This window comes from Ammospiza caudacuta, chromosome Z (assembly GCF_027887145.1).
Source record: "Ammospiza caudacuta isolate bAmmCau1 chromosome Z, bAmmCau1.pri, whole genome shotgun sequence".
Taxonomy (NCBI): domain Eukaryota; kingdom Metazoa; phylum Chordata; class Aves; order Passeriformes; family Passerellidae; genus Ammospiza; species Ammospiza caudacuta.
The window spans coordinates 62,100,198-62,120,532 of record NC_080632.1 but is presented as its reverse complement, the minus strand read 5'-3'; the positions used below and the strand labels follow the sequence as shown (position 1 = coordinate 62,120,532).

Below are 20,335 nucleotides of genomic sequence, written 5' to 3'. Positions count from 1 at the left end.
ATATTTAAAATTTTAAAACTCGGTCAGTCATTTTGTGTCTCTCAGTTTTGGAACTTTAATTGAAAACATCACCATTCTATCTTCTGAAAAGAGCTCAAAATTATTCCCAACCCATCAAACTAATTTCATATTTGAAAAATTTAGCGCTTACTAGCTCATAGTCATAAAAGTAGCACATAGGAGGAGGGGGAAAAACCCTCAAATATTATTTCTGTTTGGCAATATTATTTTGACACAATTTGAATTTTCAGAACATGGAAAAAATGCTGACTGCATTTTCATCTAAAAAGAGCAATTTCAAAATGAACTGAAGATAGCTGGAAAGTTGCTACTAATAATTACAATTGTTATATATAAGGCAATCATCTAAATCAGTATTAGGAGAAGCACAAATGAACTTCAAGATCATTTGTAAAGTATTTAATCTGCTGTGCTGTGTTAAGAATAAAATAACGGATGGATACATTTGTCTAAAACTTTCAGGAATTCCCACAGTGTTTTATAATTCTGTTTTAGTTATATTTAGCCATAACTGAACTAAACGTTTTTCTAACAACTACAGAGGGATGCTGGAAATGATGTTTCCCTGCTTCTTCTTCCTTCAGTTCACCTCTCTGAAACACTCAGAGCTTTGAACACTTCACCGAATAATGCTGACAAGTTGTGCTCTGCCTTTTGTGTTCTGTGCAAGTATAACACAATCATATAAAACATTCCCTGTCTTTATTTACTCATTTCAAACAAAGCCAATGATGCATGGTACATTGGCTTCAGATTTTAAGGATATAATTTTTAAAAATTGTGCATGACAACATTACAATGATCACTAAAAGTTTAACTGCCAATAAACGTTTAAATGTTCTCTAGGAGAAATATCTCAAATACTAGAAATACTCAACAGTTTTTCAAATTAAATACTCACACTTGATATGAAGGCAAATTATGCTAAAGAGAAACACTTTCCTTCTATAAGTTGATTTTGCTAAGACTTCTGAAGCAAGCCTGACAGGCTTTCTGCTAACCTGTCTATCCAGATCTACAGTCCTGAACTCTCCAATTACAGGCATGAGAATCTGCCACAGACATTGAGACTTCTAGGACTTCCTAGATACTAAAAATGTTATGAGTTTTTTACTCATAAAAACAAACACTCTTGAAAACCTACTTTCTTTGCACTCTGAGTATGGGGATTATAAATTACTGAGCACTCTGACCAAACTATTTATTCAACTTCACTGCTCTGTTTCTAGTATTTCATAGGAATAGTATACCCTCAATCACGGTGACTAGAATATTTACAAGCTCCCACTGCAACAGAGGGGCACTTTGTATGAAGCTCCAAACCACTTGTTATTTCAAAGTCAGCCCTTGATTTGTACCAGAATCTCCACATACTGTCTCAGAATTAGCTTTGCTTCAATAAAGGCAAGAAGTAGCTCAAAGGTGAGCACAATTCCTGAGCAAGGCAATTCCAAAGCTAATGCCCATGGGGAAGTAACTTTGTACAAGTTATATTTATTAAGCAAAGACATGCAGCACAAGACATGAACTTGAGGTACTTGTAAAGAACGAGACAAATCATACTGCATTACTACTTCTAAACACTTTGATTCTTGGGGATAAAAATTATATTCTTACATGTGCTGGAAAGAACTAAGATAATAATATGGCAGATTAGAAACAACATTAGTCTATGTTATACAAAGAGAATGGGGAAAAAACCCAACATTCTAGGCATTAGAAAAATACAGTATTTTTTAAAATTCAGATTCAAAGGCGCTTACACAGAATAATAAAATAAGACCAGGATTACAACTGCATTGCATATCCCTACGGCCCAATTTCAAAGCTGACTGGGTGCCTTTACAGACCTAAAAATGGGTGGATTTACTTTAATTTGAATCTGAACTCAAAACACGTATAACTATATTAAAAGGCAGATAAATTTCTGATAATTTTTTACTTGCTTACTTGTATCCACTATAAGGCATAACTCCACAATAAATTTTGCTTTCATAATACAAAAAGTAAAAAAAATGAAATAGAGAAATCAATATTTTTCTAAGATGGCTCTTCACATATTTTTTGTAGAATATATTTTTGCTTCTCCAGACTAAATTTTAATCTGTTTCCTTTAGAATTGGTACAATAAGTTTTATTTTGTTATCTGAGAGTAAAGTGCACACCTAAATATGAATTCTTAGCTCAGGATTATAGGTAAGAAAGGATGGAAAGCAGAATTATTCTAATCTAATAAAATGTCCTAAACCTTCATAGTAGTGTTCAAAGATATTTAATGCATAATTTTCAACTAGTTTCACAAGTGTTTTTAAATTTCAGGAATAACCTAAAGGGATTTTTCTGGTAACTAGATGTCTGTTGATAATGACAGGCATAAGAACAGAGTCAAAGCATAAGAAGACAGTCACTGAAGATTGTATATAAGCCCATGCAGTTTTTGCAATTCAGAAGAAAGGATAAATGATGAAAGATGCTCAGTTAACTTGTTATGCTTTCAGAAGTACATCAAAGATTCCAAAACATTCTTCAGAGTTTACTATTCTGACTTACCAGTAATTAGAAATACAAAATATTTGACTTTATGTAGTAGTTATGTATTCTCATCCAATTTCACTTCCTATCAGTTTTGGAGGGAAAAATGCTGTAGATAAAATAATCAACTCTCATGTTCAACTCTTCTAAAAAGAAGGTTTTCCATTTAATTAACCAGGTATTAAATCAATTCTGTCCAGCAAAGGGCCACAAAGATTATGAAGGAATTGGAGCATCTCTCCTGTGCGGAAAGGCTAAGAGAGCCTGTTCAGAGAGAGATGGATCTGAAGGGAGGGTGCAAAGAAGAGGGAGTCAGACTCTTCGCAGTGCTCAGCGACAGGACCAGAGGTGATGGGCACACACTGAAACACAGCGTCTTCCGCTGAACATAGTGAAACTTTTTCACTGTATGGGTGACTAAGCACTGGCAGAGGTTGCCCTGGAATGCTTCTACCCCTGAATGTACCTGGACACAGGCCTGGACAAGAGGCTGCAGGTGGCCCTGCTTGAGCAGGGAGGGCATGGGTCAGACAACTTCCAAAGCTTTGTTTCAATCTCAACCATTATGTGATTCTGTGAAACACTCAATGACAAGAATAACCATATTGCTATGCTTGAAATGAGCATTTCATCTTAAAAAAAACCCAAAACCCCAGCCAAAAAAACAAAAAAAAATGACACTGTCTTCACAAGTTACATTTTTGCCAAACAAATACTGTGACTGACTGGCTAGTGAATATTATCTACTAACAAGCTACTCAAGTAAGATGACAGGTTAACTGTGTTCATACCTGGTACAACTTCATTAAACAAAACACTGAATTATATATGGAAACCCCAAGTTTCTCCCTAAACGTAAAATTATTAATCTGCTTTTTGATTATTTAAGTCTTTTGCTCCACAGTTTTTGAAGACAAAAATGGTGTTCACCTTTCAAATATTTATAGAGAGAAATTTAGTTTATGAAGTCAAGTTAATACAAAAACTGTATTCCAAATATGCCCACTGATCTTTGCAAATGGCACTAACAGAAAAATTATTTTCTACAGGTAAATATTTTGATTATGTAGATGACACAACTTACAGAGCAAATTTCCAAAATGCATACCTCTAAATGCACTAACATCTCCATAATGTACCTGGAGAACAAAGTATCTGCTACCCGTTTCTCCTCCAACTCTGAATCCAACACCTAAGAGAAGGAAAATGTATTGTTTTCAGAAAAAATAAAATGTAAGATGATTCACCATCACTAACAACATAAAAAAATACAAATCACTTCACTGGCTTAGAGTGAAAGGAGTAGAAAATTTCAAACACCACTGAAGAAAACTTTGTCCTGAAACCCAGGAAAACCACCACCACACTGATTCCAAACAGACTGTGAAGCTAGGACCGTAACTTAATTACGAATAAGTAGCTGCTTTATGCAGAGAACTCTCTCAATCAAAGAACATTAATACAGATCTTTTAAAAATCCAAAATAAAAATAAAGCCTTACTATCCATGTAGGATTTGGTGGACCTTTCATTTATTTCTCATACAACCGCCGCATGATATAAACTAATTAACACTAATTTACTAAGAAGACATTGAGAAAAAGAAGAGAAAAAAGTCAGCAGTAAAATATTTTTAGATTTAAATTAATATTATATGCAGAAAAAAATCTTGAGGAAATTATGCACCTATGTTACTTGAGAGAAACAAGTACAGGCACAAAACACAACAGAGAAGCTTGAAATAATCTGAAATAATGAAATTGCAAATCATCACCATCACGAGAAGGGATTTCTCTAAACCAATTCTACAATGGACACTTTTCAAAAGAAGCAGAAAAACAATTTCTTCGTATTTGGTCACAGTAAAATGCAAAGCCACCTTATAAATGGGACTGCAGCCTCTCTGTGCACAAATGAGGAATCTTTATGAATACTCCCTACAAACCTTGTATTTTTGCACAGCTTACCCACAAGAAAAGTATCAATAGCTGGGGTTCAAAAGCAAAATTTCTACATGATCTTTTAAGTACAAAACATCTATAAAATCCTACATGTAACAATGTTTTCTAAACTTGACGTTCTGATAACCAAATCAAATAACATTCATGTTGGTAAGTGTGCAAATGGATTATTAAAAAAAGTATTTTCATGAGATTGCCCCTGGCTATGAAAATGGGAAGTAAATTATGAAAGAAAAAAATACTTAGAATTTAAGATACTTTCAGATCAAAGCTATACAGAGGGTAGGTTTTTTTAAGACTCTCAGGGTTATTACAAAGAAGTACTTCACCCTGTTTTCCAGACATACCACTCCAAGTAGCTTAAAATTCAGTAGGGTTGTCTATTATACAAGAAAATGGGTATACAAGCATGCTGCTCAACTGCATCAAAGCATTAAAAATGAAAAACACATTAAATTGCCAACATATACTTTAAACAGGAAAAATTCAATGTTTTAATTGAATTTATGCTTTCCCAAACAAACAAAAATATTTTAATGTAGTTTGTGTGCTACTGAGAGATACATAAATCGTAACTTTCTAGTAAGATATAGCAGGAAATGCAACTAATGCTATATAAAAATAATCAGTACATTATGATACTTATCTCTGTCTTTTTTACCCCTATAGAAATCCATAATGGTATAGCAAATAGAATGACAAAAACCCACAAGTATATTAGCTAGCATAACATATTTCATAGTTAATTAGGTTGATATCTATACAGTTTCTATCAATTAAACACAATAAAAATATTACAGGATGTTCTCAGATATGCCAGGTTCTTACTTCCATGTCCTCCTTTTTCCCCTGCCCCTGCACACAAGAACTGCATATTAAAGGGCCAATACCTTTGGGCAGCCTGGTGGGTGGAGCATTTCTTGCCCAAGCATACAAAATGTTAGATTTATCTTTGCATGTTCCTTCATCACAGTCCCTAAAAATATGAGGAAAGAAAAGGGAATATAATTTTTAAAGTTTTGAAATCAGAAAACAGCAGTTGACTTACATGCAAAAACTAATTTTAAGATCTATGAGGATGTTTTTTTGACTGTATGCTGATTAAACACAGTTATTTTAATGCAGATTGCTTTCACAGATACTGGTATATGTTCCACTTTCTTTTATTTCCCTCCCTGTGCATTAAGGCAGTGTTAGACAGTTCTGATGGGCCCTGTCAGCCTATTAATCAGTGATGGAAAAAGTGAAGGAACATTTTATGGTAATGAACTTTATGAAAATCTCTAGCATTATTAACTCAAGTGATGCAAAATGACAAAGGCTGCCACATTTACACAGAGGAATAGGAGTCATGCACAAAGCAGAAAAAAAAAAACCCCAACAAAACATTAAATTGATTATTTAAAATTAATTTAAAAATCATTGTCAAAAAAAGTGACAGAAAGCTGTATATGAACCCAAAGATTGAAGGCACTCATGCCCTGCACTTAAGGTGAGCTCATTGCTTAAAGACAATTCTCATTCTACTGCATGATTTGTTTTTCAAAATAGAAAAGTCACACACATACACACACAAAAAAGAAACAATCACCAAAAAAATCCCAAACAATCAATCACCAAAAAAATGCAAAACAAAAACCCAAGGGAAAAAAAAGAAAAAAGAAGCGTTTGCCAAGTTAACAGGCCACAAACAGGTCACAAATATTTACAGTAACAGAAAGCTTGAGTTGTCCCTAGCTTCTGCAGCTAGCACCATGCAGGTGACACTGAGGGTGAAGAATGAAAGACTCTCAAAGCCTGGTAATTCTAGATACCTTCAATCTGCAAGAACTGGTAAACCTGAGGCAGAGACACCACCAAGTCTCAATTGCCAGACACATTTGTACAGACAGCACAATGTACCTGGACCACATCCAAGACGGCACGGACTGCTACATGTGGGTGTAGGCTGCATGATACACATGGATAATCAAACAAGGGACCCTAAGGAACTTTCCGAACACCCACCCAGAATACTCTTCTCCCTCTTTATCCTGAATTAGGGAAAAGGTTTATTTACAGGGTATATTTGCACCTTCTTCAAATGGCAAAGCATCTATGGCCCTGAGCACAGAGTGTAGAAGGTGTGCAGCACACACAAGTGTGACTTTTAGAAAGCTTCACCCTGAAACTATTCAGATTACATCAACAGACTCAAGCCAGATGCAATGAAGGTTGGCATCTATGCCAGTGTTTCATTCCAAACCAAAATGGTACAGGGTCTGCTCTGTTTATCACTCCCTGTAAAATGATACTTAGGAAAACATTTGCATATGTAAGACATGGTTTCAGTCACCTGAAATTGTGTGGAAAAAAGAGCGCCACACAGTGTGAGGAAGAGTATAAAAAAGAGTACAAAAAAGACCAGGACATCTAGCAGATGCAGCTCATTTATGTTTCTGCTGAGAACGGCCAAGCCATATGTGCAAATGATGATGATGCTTTCCAAGTCTCTCTCAGAGATAACCAGCCCTTCTGGCATGTGTTTTAAACCACGTCAGCAGGATATCATGCATTTCTTTCATCCCAGTGAGCTTTATTGCAGCCTAGCTACTGTATTTAATTCTGACTGAAAGCTCTGCCATAATCATGAGAGTCTCAAGAGAAAAGGGAACACATCACTTCTTTTTTAGTAGTTATACTCACAACATGTATTTCTAGACCTTCATAACTAACAGTTTGGTCATCTTGCCCTTCAAACATGCCCATGTCCCAAAGGACAATCAAAACTTACTTCAAGATAAGTGAAATGTTTTGATGTGTGAAATAAGTTTCAGCTTATTCATAACATTCCATAAGTGAAATGTTTCAGCTGAAACTGCAAATCATGCAGCTTCCCACTGCTATAATTTGTTACTATACAAAAAACCCAAAAGACTTCATGGATCTAACCTAGTATTGAGCTGCACAACTTGGGAACTTGGGAATGTGTTGAAGAGATTGTTTAGGAGAAATGCCAGAAGGAACTACAAGCACAGTCACAGCTTTACCACCACTTTACTTTGGGCAAAACTGTCTTTAATTTATACCACAGTATTTCTAAGAACACATTAATTAGGAAAAAGCCCTGGGCATGATGCTTCAAACTTTCTTCCAAGAGGCTACTAGAATGGAGGGATAAGATCACAGGGGACGAAGATAAACTACAGGTACTGGTCTCTCATTTCCTTTAAAAAATGGTTAACCATCTCATTTTGCCATCAATGACAATCTTGAAACATTAAGTTTTCAGAAAAAACAAACCTAGAGGAGATTGCAAAGAAGAGGAAATAAGATAAACAGATTGAAAAAAAAGGGAGCTAGTAAAAAGTATAAATTTAACTAACAAAAAAAATCATTGAAATTCATAGTAGCTTTGCATAAAAACCAAATGAGTGACCCAGAACACTTTAAAAATGGACTATAGCTGCATATTATACACTACTGTATAATCAGTTCTAAAAACTGATTTTGACTTAAAATTTGGAAATGAGTTGGGTAGGAGAGAGCTTACTGACTGTTTCTTGGATCTTTGTTTTTTTGCAAACTCTCCTGGGCTTCCCAAAGGCATTCTCCCCAGTCTTGGGTAAGCTCAAGAGCTGTTTTCTTTAATGGCGCTGGGGTTTTGACTGATTACCTAGACTGAAAGTAAAATATCTCACTATGTCATCAAGACCAAGGGGTATTTGGCTACCCCTTTAGCACATTTGCACTGGTTATGGTAACAAATAACTTCTTTTATTTCTTTCTTTATTACACTGCACTCCTGAATACTAATCCATACTTTAAAAAAAGGGTCATTGAGGTGATTGAGTAAGACAAATAACCACTTTTAGCTCTTGAATGTTGCAGAACATTCTGGGGCAGTGTCAATGTAAGAAACTGCACCTAAAAATACAATTCTTTCTACTGTTGTAGAAAGAACTCTCCCTCATGCAGTGAAATAAAAGTCCTTCACTGAACTAGTCATGACATCTTTTGCAACCTCTACTGAACTATTGATGTCAAAGACATTTAAACCCATTCTTTCCTGCCAACAGAAACAACTGTCTGACAGAGGAATCACCAGGTAGCCATCTGTGACCCGCACTTATGCATTTGTTTACATAAGTAATTAAAGTTGCCCTGCTTGATCTCAAAATAATGGCTTTATCTATGAATCAGCTCATTCATAAGGGATTACTTCAGTGTTAGGTTTGATGCAGCATAAGACTTGTCTTGCCAGGAGACTCACAAGTTCTGAATAATTCAACATTTTCTTTCAAAGCATTCAAGTGCATTCCTGATTATCTACAGAGAATCTGAACTTTTATCAATCAGTTCAGGCATGTTACATCAATTTCAACACAGTTTGCCAGCTCAGGCAAAACTTATCATTGTGGCTGAACTGTTTTTAGAACAATTATGATCCAGGAATAGGAGGGAGCAGCTATTCCATTTTTTTTTGATGCACTGAGCAACACCTGAGGCAATGAGCCCTGGGAAACGATTTTTTTTTCTGTGGAAAGGCCTGTGTATCTCAAGAAGGGAGAACAACCTTTAGCGTTTGTTCAGATAAAGATTCTACCACACTGCAGTGAATGTTGAAACCAGCACAGGTTACATACAACTCGAAAGCCTTTTGAAAGGCCAGGGAAATTTGCAAGAATAGTGTCAAATCACCAGAAAAGCCAGCAGGCCAGATGGGCATCACAGATTTTGGCTTAGTACTGCTATGGCCATAGGGCAGCTAATCCCAACAGAGTCATCTGGATGCTTCTCATTCCTCTCCATTCAAAACTGGCCTGAATGAAACTTCACATCTCAGGAAAACTAATTTGGTCTTCCATTCTGAATGTTTCTAACAGCCTATTTTTCCATAATACAACTAATCCATGTCATTATGGTAAAGAAAATTTTGACTTGAAAAACATGTAACTAATATTGCCAGAACTTTGAAAAAGAAACTAGAAGAAAAAAATCAATGTGGCACACTTAATTGAATCAAAGCTGGCTCTATAAAAATGTTGAGCATTTTTGAGGATCCCGGCTAAACAAGTCTTACAGTGGTCTGCTCAAACAACTGTTCCTTCCCTACTAGATGGAAGAGCAACAGAAGTCATCATTTGCTAGCCTTCTGGTAAGTAAAGGAACAACAAATAACCACACAAAATAAACAACAATGAACACCAGTAACATACAGTCACCAGAATTACTTTAACAAAATTAGATTAAAAATTTCTAGCACTCTTTAGTCTATTTTATGTAGAAAACACATGATGATCTTTCTAGCCTAGCAAATAACTGCGGGTAGAGCAAGATAAAAAGCTGCAAAAACAGGGATATGAAATGATGAGAGAGTGAATGAAGAGCTTTCATTTTGAAAATGCAAAGGAAACACAAACCCTCAGAAAATACACATAAAAAACAGAAAAACCGAATCAAAACTTGCATATGAAAAATTGAAAATAGCAGATTTAAACACAACACTAACATATTTGGCCTGGCTAAGATGGAGTTAATTTTCCCCAGAGCAACCCTCATGGTGCTGCGATTTGAATGAGTAGCTAGAAAGGTGCTGATAACACATCAGTGTTTGGGAAAGATCTTAGGAGAGATCACAGTCAGGCTGGCTGACCCAAACTGACGGAACCAAAGAAATGTTCCGTACCATATTATACCCATTCAACAATCAAAGGTAATAGAAAGGAAGACAAGGAGGGCAGGGACAGACACACACAAACATACATTTTTTATCTATGACATTTGTCTTTCAGAGCAACCATTACTTGTGTTTGGAAGTGGCTTGGTGATGAAAAGAAGAGAATAAAATATTTTGTTTTCCTCCACTTCTGCACAACATTTGCTTTTGCTTTATTAAACTGCCTTTGCTTTGACTCATGAGTTTTTTTCCATCCTGAGGAGTGGAGGGATAGAGCAGCTTGGTGGGTATCTGATGTCCAGCAAAGCTCAATCCATCCTAACTAAATAAGTATCTTGTCATTTGACAGGTAAGTCAACCAACAACAAAAACATTAGCTGCCACACCGCAAAGGCTGTCATTGGTGAGTCTTCTGCTGGGAGAGTGAAAGTACAACTAAGGAGCTCAAACTACCTGAACTCTAGACTCAAAACAGGGATTTCAGTCTGATTCAGTTTTGAAAAACTTTGTGTTTTGGCTTTGGATCCATCTCTTCTACAATCGCAGAACATCAGTTAGTTGTGAATTAGGCATTGTCTCATAACTTCGTCTCAACACAAGCTCCTGATCAATCTATAACAACATAATTCTATCATGTACAAATTATTCCAAAGCTCTATTAAAACTACTTCCAGAAATATGAAAACAGCACCAGCTCCAAGTACAATCTACACAGTTTTAAGCAGGATACTTACCGGTTTTTAAAAGGTCACAATGGAAAAGTTTTATATTATCATATTGCTCATATCAAAGTATTCAAGTATATTCTATCATTTAAGATACAATAAAAAATAGCACAGAAAAGCTGTGGGAAAAAGAAATTTCAAGAATTTTCTGCAGGGAAAAGAAATTAATAGAAATTCTGTTCTTTCAATTTTATTTTGGTCTAAACTTTTTAAGCATCTGGTCTTCCTGCACAACTGTGCAAGATTACATTTTCAATATTACAACTATTGGTTGCTAAGTAAACGGAGATAAGACTTTTGAGGAAAATGTGTTGTGTATGTTAAAAATACTAATCAAATTATCTCTCCAAAAGCAGGCATTCAGAATGTTTTGGGGTATTTTTCCTGAAATTATATTATACTATACTGTTAATTCTAAATTCCAGGTCTAGTTACCTTTTTGGCAAATACTTAAAAGATAAATTATGATTACACAACTCTGTCAGAACATCTATATTAACACTGTTCTACAGTTCAGAATAATCAGCAATAATCCTCATCTGCTCTCTCATGAAAACTTACAGAAACTTTGCAAAATTACTAGACAGATGATTAATTTCCACCCACCTTCATGTTCTCTTCACATTGCCTCCACACACCTATTTTACACACACTAGGTGTTTCCCTCTGCTCTCACTGCTTAGGCATTTTGAAGTGCAAGTCAACTACCAAATCACTTGATAATCAACTTCAGTTTATCCTTCACTCAGTTTCATTCTCATCAACCTGCCAAATGACTTCATACAGAGAAAAGCAGCCAACTACAGTTTGGAGATTAGATTTCTTGGTATTCAATGACACTCTCTTTACTATAGCTTCTGCCTCCTCCTTGAAGACAGTCAATTAGTCATGAAGAATATGGAGGAGTTATTTACAAAAAACAAACACTTTAAGTGTGCAGAGACTAGATTGTTATTAACTTCTTCTTAATTTCAAATTTTCCTGCTTTCCAAGAGATTCTGACACTGGAAGAGGTTTAAGCAATTAACACTGAAAAAGAATTGGTTAATAACAAAAGCAAGATGCAGGTCTCACCAGTAATTTTCAGTAGAGGAAGGTTCATTACATCCAAAGAGTAACATGTGATGCACTGTGTCCATGCTGGCATGAGGCTTAAAGTCAACTGAAAAAACAATATAGCAAAACAAGTAAGCTATCTAATCTCATCATAAGTTACATAACCAAGATAATTTTGTGCCATTTTCCCCTGAAATACTACATATAAGGCAGGTACACCCCCACCCATTTATTTGCCTTCTGCATTCCACTTACACATGTTCCTTAAATTTTCATTCAACAGCCTTCCTTCTAAGCTAAAACACTGTATGTACATCATCTATTTATTAAGAAAAAGAAAGAAGTTCCTAATGAAAACCACTGTATTCCCCACAGAAGTTAAATATGATATTAAGTTAATATATCACTGTATCTCAAACTACAAAATTTTACTGTCACCAGTCTAATTGCAATCTACCTTTGAAATCTGCACTTGTGACTTAATAATACTCTTCTAATTCTTTTGTACTTCATAAAAAATACAAACAAGCAGTAAGTTACAGTTAAGAGCAACTAAATCTTACACATTAGTAATGTCTTCTTCCAGTATTCTACCTGGCTTACATTTTCCCTGCATCTTTCTTGGGACAACAGTTCCAAGAAGGGATTGAGTCTCACTAATATGTCAAATCCTTTGGAATGAAAACCAAGATTTATTTAAAGTCAGCATGATCTCACTGCCCAAGTATTTCTCATTATTAGAAATTTAGATGTGAAAGTTCACCTCTTGTTCACCTCTAAAAGGCCTGTTCTTGAAACTATGCCACAGATAAAACACCGGTTTGGTTTCTCAAGTACCTGTGATCCAGTTTAGCAAAGTAAAAACTTTATCAACATCATGGGAGTAATATTCACCATGACTGTATAATGATGGCATTTCTAAAAGCATTCTACATTCTTCTATGACTACAGAAAAAATATGCCATTGCAGAGAATGCAGTGTTTTTAACCTTGGAGTACAGCAGAAATTCTCAAGACAAGTTTACTCCAGCCTCTACATGCACACAGACAGTGAGAAGTCTAAAATTAACTGTCTTTTAGCTATTAACAGGGAACGTGGTGAAGCTGCAAACCAGTGAAACAATATTCTGCTCCTGAGGTTTATGGCACTACCTGCACTCAGAAATCAGTATTTTAACACAGAGCTGTGGCAGAGTTCCTAAAATGAGTGATGATGTGGGTTATTGTCCCAATTTCACAGGGGAAAAATATCAAATAGCTTCTAACCCAATTTCTGGAGCTGAGCTTTGTCCTGGAAAGTAAGGAAAACCAGCCAACAGTTAAAGCATGTAAGTCAAGTTTTAGCTTGAAGAGAGGTGGTCAGACTGTAAGGAAATGAGCATGCCACAGCTGAGGGCTTAGTTTGGGAAATAAGAGATGTACCCATATGCCCTGAGAAGGTAGTTTGAGTGACAAATATGAGTTAAGAACTACTGAAGTTGCCAGCATGAACAAAGTCCAGAGACACCCAAACATCTTTACTTTTCTACAAGCAAATTCTACTTGTTTCATAGATAAAAATCTAATCTCTGTTATGAAGACAATTCTTATTATCAGTAACGATTACAAGTGAAATTATGGTTTATGCTTGCATGACAGAGGCAACATGTCATTCTGTGCAATTCCTACCTTTTCAGATGTTTTGGGTGTTTTAAGCTGCTGTTATCAATTGAGAGATTAAATTTCTGAAGGGGTTTATGAGCAGTTCACACATATGAAATTTCATTACCTTTACTGTCAAAGTTAATACCTGTAAAAAATGTGCTGTAAGAACCACTTATAAAGGCAGCCTTCAATAAAGGTAAAATTGAAGGTTAGGTCTGCTAGCTGCTAAAGCCACCACCTGTCCTGCTGCTTAATACTGCCTCTGTTTCTTTTTATTTTTCTACCACTCTCCTATTGCAAGTATTTATTCTGAGTCAGAAGTCTTTTATTCAGGAAGTCTTTTATTTGCTCCACATAGTGCCTACAGCATGATGTCCTACAGCATAGACAGAACCTTCAAGCCTTTAGAAAACTTAATACAAATACATGACTAAATGCTATTCCTGCCAAGAGAAAATGATGCACCAGAGCTAACAAAGCAAAATCAGACTTCCAGCTTACACTGTTTTAGCTGATATACCTCATCATTGCTTAAGGAAGCACTGAAAAACCTCACAGTCAGTCTATGAACTTAAGACAGCTTTGTATAGGTGGTTACAGTATGGTTCCTGTACAGCTATTTTCTTAGCAGCACACCCAGGAATATAACTTTCCAAAGAGAAGGTTAAAAGAAACAAACAAAAAAATCCAACCAAAAAATCCTGAGTTGCAAAAGCCATACAGATTAATGTGTTAACCTGTCACAGAATGAGAAAGTGGCCAGGACTTGAAGGAACCTTAATGATCATCTAATTTCAACCACCCTGCCATGAGACGCACACCTTCCACTATGCCAGGTTTCTAAGATCTCCATCCAACGTGGCTTCCATCCCTGTCCCTCCAGTGATGGGGCAACAAAAGCTTCTCTGGGCAACCTGTGCTTGGGTCTCACCACTCCCACAGTAAACAATTTTCTTCTAACAGCTAATCGGAACGTACTGTTTTTCCTTTCCTCTTTGTCTTGTCACTCCATGTTCTTTTAAAAAGTCTCTCCCCATCTTTCTTGTGGGCTGAAGGCCACAATTAGGTCACCCAGAAGTCTTCTCCTGAACAATGTCAATTGTCTCAGCCTTTCCCCATGGCAGAGGTGCTCCATCTTTCTGATCATCTTTGTGTCCCGGCTCTAGACTTGCTGCAACGATCCAGCACTCCCTGTGCTGGGAACTGTCACTACCAAAGGCTTAAGAAATATCGAACAGCAGTCCTATTTTCCTAGTTGACAGCCTCCATGTTTTACAGTAATGAACAGAATATTACTCAATAGTGATTTTTTTTAATGCATGGAGAAGTGATATATATGATTACTAAAATAATAGCAGCAGCTTTTTTACTAAATTGAAGTCTGACCTAATGTCTTGATCAAGTACTACTTAGAACTACAAACTCAGAGAGAAACAGGAATAACCAGAACATGACATCAGTTTAATCTTAACAGTGTGTACTTCAGGTATGTGTTAAAAAAACTAACTTCTAATAAGTTAATCTTTACATTTTTCCATTAAATAAAGTTGATCTTTTTTTAAATATTAGTGTCTTCTCTATCACAGAAAAAACTTCTAAGAAATTTATCAAGAATTCAGCATCTGGAGTTTGGCAAATTAGGGAGACATCAGAGGCCTCCAATACAGTGACGATATCATTGCTTGGCAATAGAGAAGTTTATACATCCCTTAACAGAGAAACAAACCTAGAGTTTCTCAGAGTCCTTTATGGATGAAAAGTAACAAACCATCCAATTACTTCAATGTGTGTTGCTGAATATAGAAGGCTCAATTTCATTTCTACAGCCCAATTTCACAGGGACCTATCATGAGTCAGTAAGAAAAAGACATTTATTTACTGGTAACTCATGTAAATAAATATAAGCAGATGAAGGTGACAGACAAGTTTTTTTGGCTGAGAGGTCAGACTAAATTTTTGCGAGTGTCTGTAGAGCATTTAGCTCTCTCTACAGTTTAGTTATCAAACACTGATTCTTACCAATGTCCGCACCATTAAAGATTCACCTGAGTTTCTGGTTTAGCTATTTATTAATAAAGACTATTCAAACAGGATGCAGAAGAAGAAAACAACAATGATATATGTTTTAAAAATAAAACTGGAGTAATACTATCTTGGAAAATCACATATTAATCTCACTCACTAATAACAACATATTTATCTCACAACCATTTCACTTCCCAGGAGCAAAGGGCATGTTCCTAACATAAACCTAATGTACACCAACCCACCTCACAAAAAACTATTCTCCTTAATCAAATTTGTCAGTATTTATGGCCATTTGGGACAGAGAAACAACTGGTTCAAACAGAAATTTCAGCCTTGACAGTCCGATCCTCCACTAAAGAACCTAATACAGAACACGGCATCAGCAAAATTATACAGATGCATGCCTGAAAAAGATCCATAGGGCAAAACCTGCTCTAATTCTCCTTCCAGCTGCCAACATTTCATCAAGTAAGTGTGATCTATTCCTTCCTCTGATAATGTCTGAGAACTGACTCTGAACAAGTTTGCGAATTCTGGTACAGCAGAAAACCCTCCAGTTTTGAAGTACAAAGTTATAACCACTGTCCCTGTGCAAGCATGAATGTTTACTGGTTTCCTTTAGGGAAATAGCAAAATTGAAGTCTGAATTCAAAGACTTATATACAAATAAGTATACAAAGACTTATATACAAATATATATAAATACAAAGATTTATATACAAATTTAATAAAAATACTGAAAAAACATGTAACAAAAAAATTTTCAACTTAATAACAAATTTAGTACTGCCCACATACAACAGTAAAAAAGAAGCTCTCTATGCCAAGGGTCTTATATTTAACCAATATGCAACAAAAGTATCTTGCTGCAGGTTCCATTATAGAACCTTCTCTTCCAAGAAGTCTTGGAGGAAGGAAGAAACAAGAGTAAAAATAGGAAGGCAAAGGTAAAAAAAGAAATGAATTTGCAATTCTTGATGAAACTGTAAAGACAATTGGTCTTAAAAATGTCTCTTTAAACTATAAAATGAAACAAAGCACAAGGCATTTACTTAGCAAGTAATTTTAACTGAAGGCAGAATATATAGCTTTACCATCAAAATGTCTTCAGAATCCAGTTTATTGTTTCAGTTATGTGCATTCACACATCCTCATGTTGAAGCTCTACAGAACACAATCTTCTCAACATCACTAAACAGCAGCCCAGTTACAGTTCATATGCTAGTTTTCCGTTGCTTTTGTATGTTTTAAGGAAAGTTAATTACAGCATTTATTGGCAATGCAATGAAGGCAGATCCAACTTAAACCATAAAAATATAGCTTCTGTCCTTTAAAAAAGATTAAACATTGTCTCTGTGCCAATCTTCTGTGCTTATTTAAGCAACACAAAATACATGTAAGCAAGTTAACAGTTTTCTACGTAGATATTTTATAAGGTAGGTCATTCTACATTCTTTCTACTCTCTACAGCTTGATATGATTGAGTCTACTCTTTCTAATGATCGTGTAACTTCCATGGATGATGAAGATGCCAATCTGAGCCTTTTCCATGAGGAACACCTTCCAGTGAAACAAAATGGAATGATCACATACGTCAGACTGACCATATGTCTATTCATTTCCACCACCTAAAGAAGTGACAAAAGAGGGAAAAACCTAAAATGTTCTAATTTTAAAGCATACAAAAATCAATATCATATATATATATATACACACATGTATATATATGTATATATATATTTGTTTGTTTGTAAGGAATGCTATCATGGGAATACTTTAAATTCACACAAACTTTTTTATTACGGATTGCTCATTAAGTTCCTCCTGCTCTTCAAAGCTCTACAAGACAACCAGAATTGTTTCTCTGTCGAGAGACCTTATTTACTTTGCAATGAAGGGTACTCAGAAACAGTGATCACTGGAAGGAAAGGTGACCAAATCCTGTAAAAATCAGATGAAGAATATAAAAAAATTTTAGGTCTGCAGAAAAAAAAAAATTGGGTTGCATTACATGATTGCACTGAGACTTTGCATAACTTTTAAGCAAATCCTTTCAGTAGGTCCTTTTAAGCATCAAAAGAAGTTTATGTTCCTTTAACACAAGCAAGAGAACTAGATGCGCAGTAACCTAACAATGAATTAAACTATAGAATTTTTCAACTCAGTGACACACTAAACAAAAGTTGCTTAAGGAGGAAGTTAGTAGCATTGCCTTTCTATGAATCAACAAAAGCAGAAGAGTCTACTGCCCACAGCACAGCAAGCATAATTTATTTGAGAGTGAACACTCATTCCCTTCCTTCTATGCTCATTTTTCCTTCTGGGGTCATATTCACAACAAAAATGTGAAGTCAGATTCCCACCTCTTTAGAAAACAGATATATAGAGAAAGCATTGAAAAAAATTTAATAATTTTTCTTATTTACTGTAATACAACATGAAAATCAAAATGCAGTATTCTATCTTCTGAGGGATTTCCACAAGAAAATCCACATAGAATAACAATCTCATAATATTGTCCATCAAAAGCTACATGGGATTCCCACCATGCTTTTATTAAGCACAGGTATCCTAAAATGCAACAGAAGTGTAAAGAAAGACAAATATTGTTTCCTTTTGAACAGTTATAGCATGTTCTGAAAGCAAAACGATCTTCAGCCAAACCAATAAGCCTTCTCTCTATCTGAACAACTGCATGTTCATGACAAAGCACACTAAAATTTTAACTACCACAAAGATTTTCTGAACAGATGGTGTTCTTCTGCTGATTTATATGATGACGGCATTTGTAACACATTACAGTATTTTCTTCTACTTGTCAGCCATCTTATTCATGCCATGCCATTAAAAAAAATAAATAGAGGGAGAGATTTTACTTTCTCCTCCAAGTAAAATCTTTCTGCAGCCAACACTAACCCTAAGTATACAGGATTTACAACCTAAAGGAGGTAAACAAACAGTCTGCTCAGCAGTGCAGAATCAAGTATCCAGACAAAGACATAAAGCCAATACTTTGCAAATGGACTGTTTGGTCCTGACTGCCAGAGGCATCTGCATGCAGCTCCTTAACTGCTACTACTCCTGAATCTCCTTAGATACAGTTTTATCTTGACTCTAAGTAGCTCCCTCTAGTTTGTTTCTACATTAAACATGACAAATGCATTTTGGAAACTCTGACATCCAAAGGTTAAGTTAATATGAGTCAAAGAAAAAAAGGAAATGTTGAGGTTCTTCAAAATGGCTTGCCTAAGTTCTTTCAGTCAACCAATACTCACCTACATATGCCTCATCATCTACTGGCAGGGGTACTGACATGCAGAGGTAGGTATCAGACTGTTAAAAGAAAAGAGAACAGAAATTAAATTGGGAAAATTTAGAACTTAAAGAATAGAAACAAAACATCAAAATTACCTCCACTTTCTGAAAATGAATGTGGGAATACTGACCAAATGAATATACACAATTGGACCATCTAGAAAAAATATAATGTACTTCACAGAGATACTTGGGCAAATATGATATATGTTATCTGGTTTACTATTGTAAGAAATAAATTCATTGCCACAATTTATTTACATGTAACAGATATCAGTCTATAAGGTTATCAAAGCAGCTATTAGGTTGGTAGGTACACTATAAACTATTTTAAACTTCTTTTTTCCTAATTTTTTTTCCAACTTCTAAGGCTGTTTAGGAAAAGAAATATATAATCTACTGGAATTTCACTACACCCATGAATTCAAAATCTGACAGGCCTTCACTTTCATAAGGACATCTAAACAGATAAAGATAAAATTCCTGCTATGAATAACTTCAAATTTAATTTAAAAGAAGACTCTGTGGACAGGTGTCATGGTTTGACACTGGCACAATGCCAGCGCCCCCATGAGAATACCCTCTCCCTGGTGTCTGCTGTGAGATATGACCAGGAACAAGCACAGCAGGCTCCTACTTAGGAATAAAGAAAACTTTATTAACTAAACTACGAGGGAAAGGAAAACAAAAGAAACACACAAGGGAAATGAAAACTTCACAAATACATCTCCTCCTCCTCCCCACCAAATTCCCAATACAAAACATTCCCCCAAATCACCAACTCTCGGTCTGGCACCACCCTTTAGAATACTCAGTCCTCAGTTCATCAAGAGGAGAAGGAGTCCTTTGTGCCATGGGCTTCTTGTCACACATGGCACCAACCGGAGATCATTCGCCATTGTGACATCTCCCTTCCATGCCCAGTGCTCTCACCACTGTGCATGGACCAGAGCTGCTTCTAGGGCTCCTTTTAAGGATGCTTTGTCTCCTTCCAAAAAGGCACAGTCTCAACTTTGGGACATCTGTCCCCCCCGTGTTTTTTGCAGCCCCTGGGCCTGAGGGGTACCCACACTGAACCCTCCTGGTTCTGAGGCATTGCCCCCCTCCCTGGAAGCAGTCTCTGTATCACAAGGAAACAGTCCATGGCTATGCAAAAAAAGAGTTCAGCAAAAAATGCCACTCCATCTTCTCCATTCTTCCAACATCTCTCTCTCTGCCCAGACTTCACTCTTCCAGGAAAGATTAATGTTCTATAAAGTTTTCATTGTCCACCAAGGGGTTAAAAGTTCCCACAAGCAGACACATCGCTGCCTCCCTCCCCACCCTTTTCCTCCTTCTCAGCCATGCTGCCTGCTGCCGCACATGTTTATCAAGTTTCAAGGTAACTCCCAGGTG

The 20,335-nt window shown here is 36.0% G+C and overlaps 1 protein-coding gene across 1 annotated transcript in view; it reads right to left on the bottom strand.

Annotated features, from left to right (window-relative positions):
• PAM (peptidylglycine alpha-amidating monooxygenase) overlaps nucleotides 1-20,335 on the bottom strand; it is a 115,881-nt gene that overhangs the window by 38,269 nt on the left and 57,277 nt on the right. Inside the window, exons 4-7 of the mRNA XM_058824089.1 lie at nucleotides 18,901-18,958; nucleotides 11,972-12,059; nucleotides 5,404-5,489; nucleotides 3,662-3,745 (exon numbers count right to left, since the gene is read on the bottom strand). Of these exons, the coding sequence (XP_058680072.1) occupies nucleotides 3,662-3,745; nucleotides 5,404-5,489; nucleotides 11,972-12,059; nucleotides 18,901-18,958 (316 nt within the window). The remainder of the gene's footprint in view (nucleotides 1-3,661; nucleotides 3,746-5,403; nucleotides 5,490-11,971; nucleotides 12,060-18,900; nucleotides 18,959-20,335) is intronic.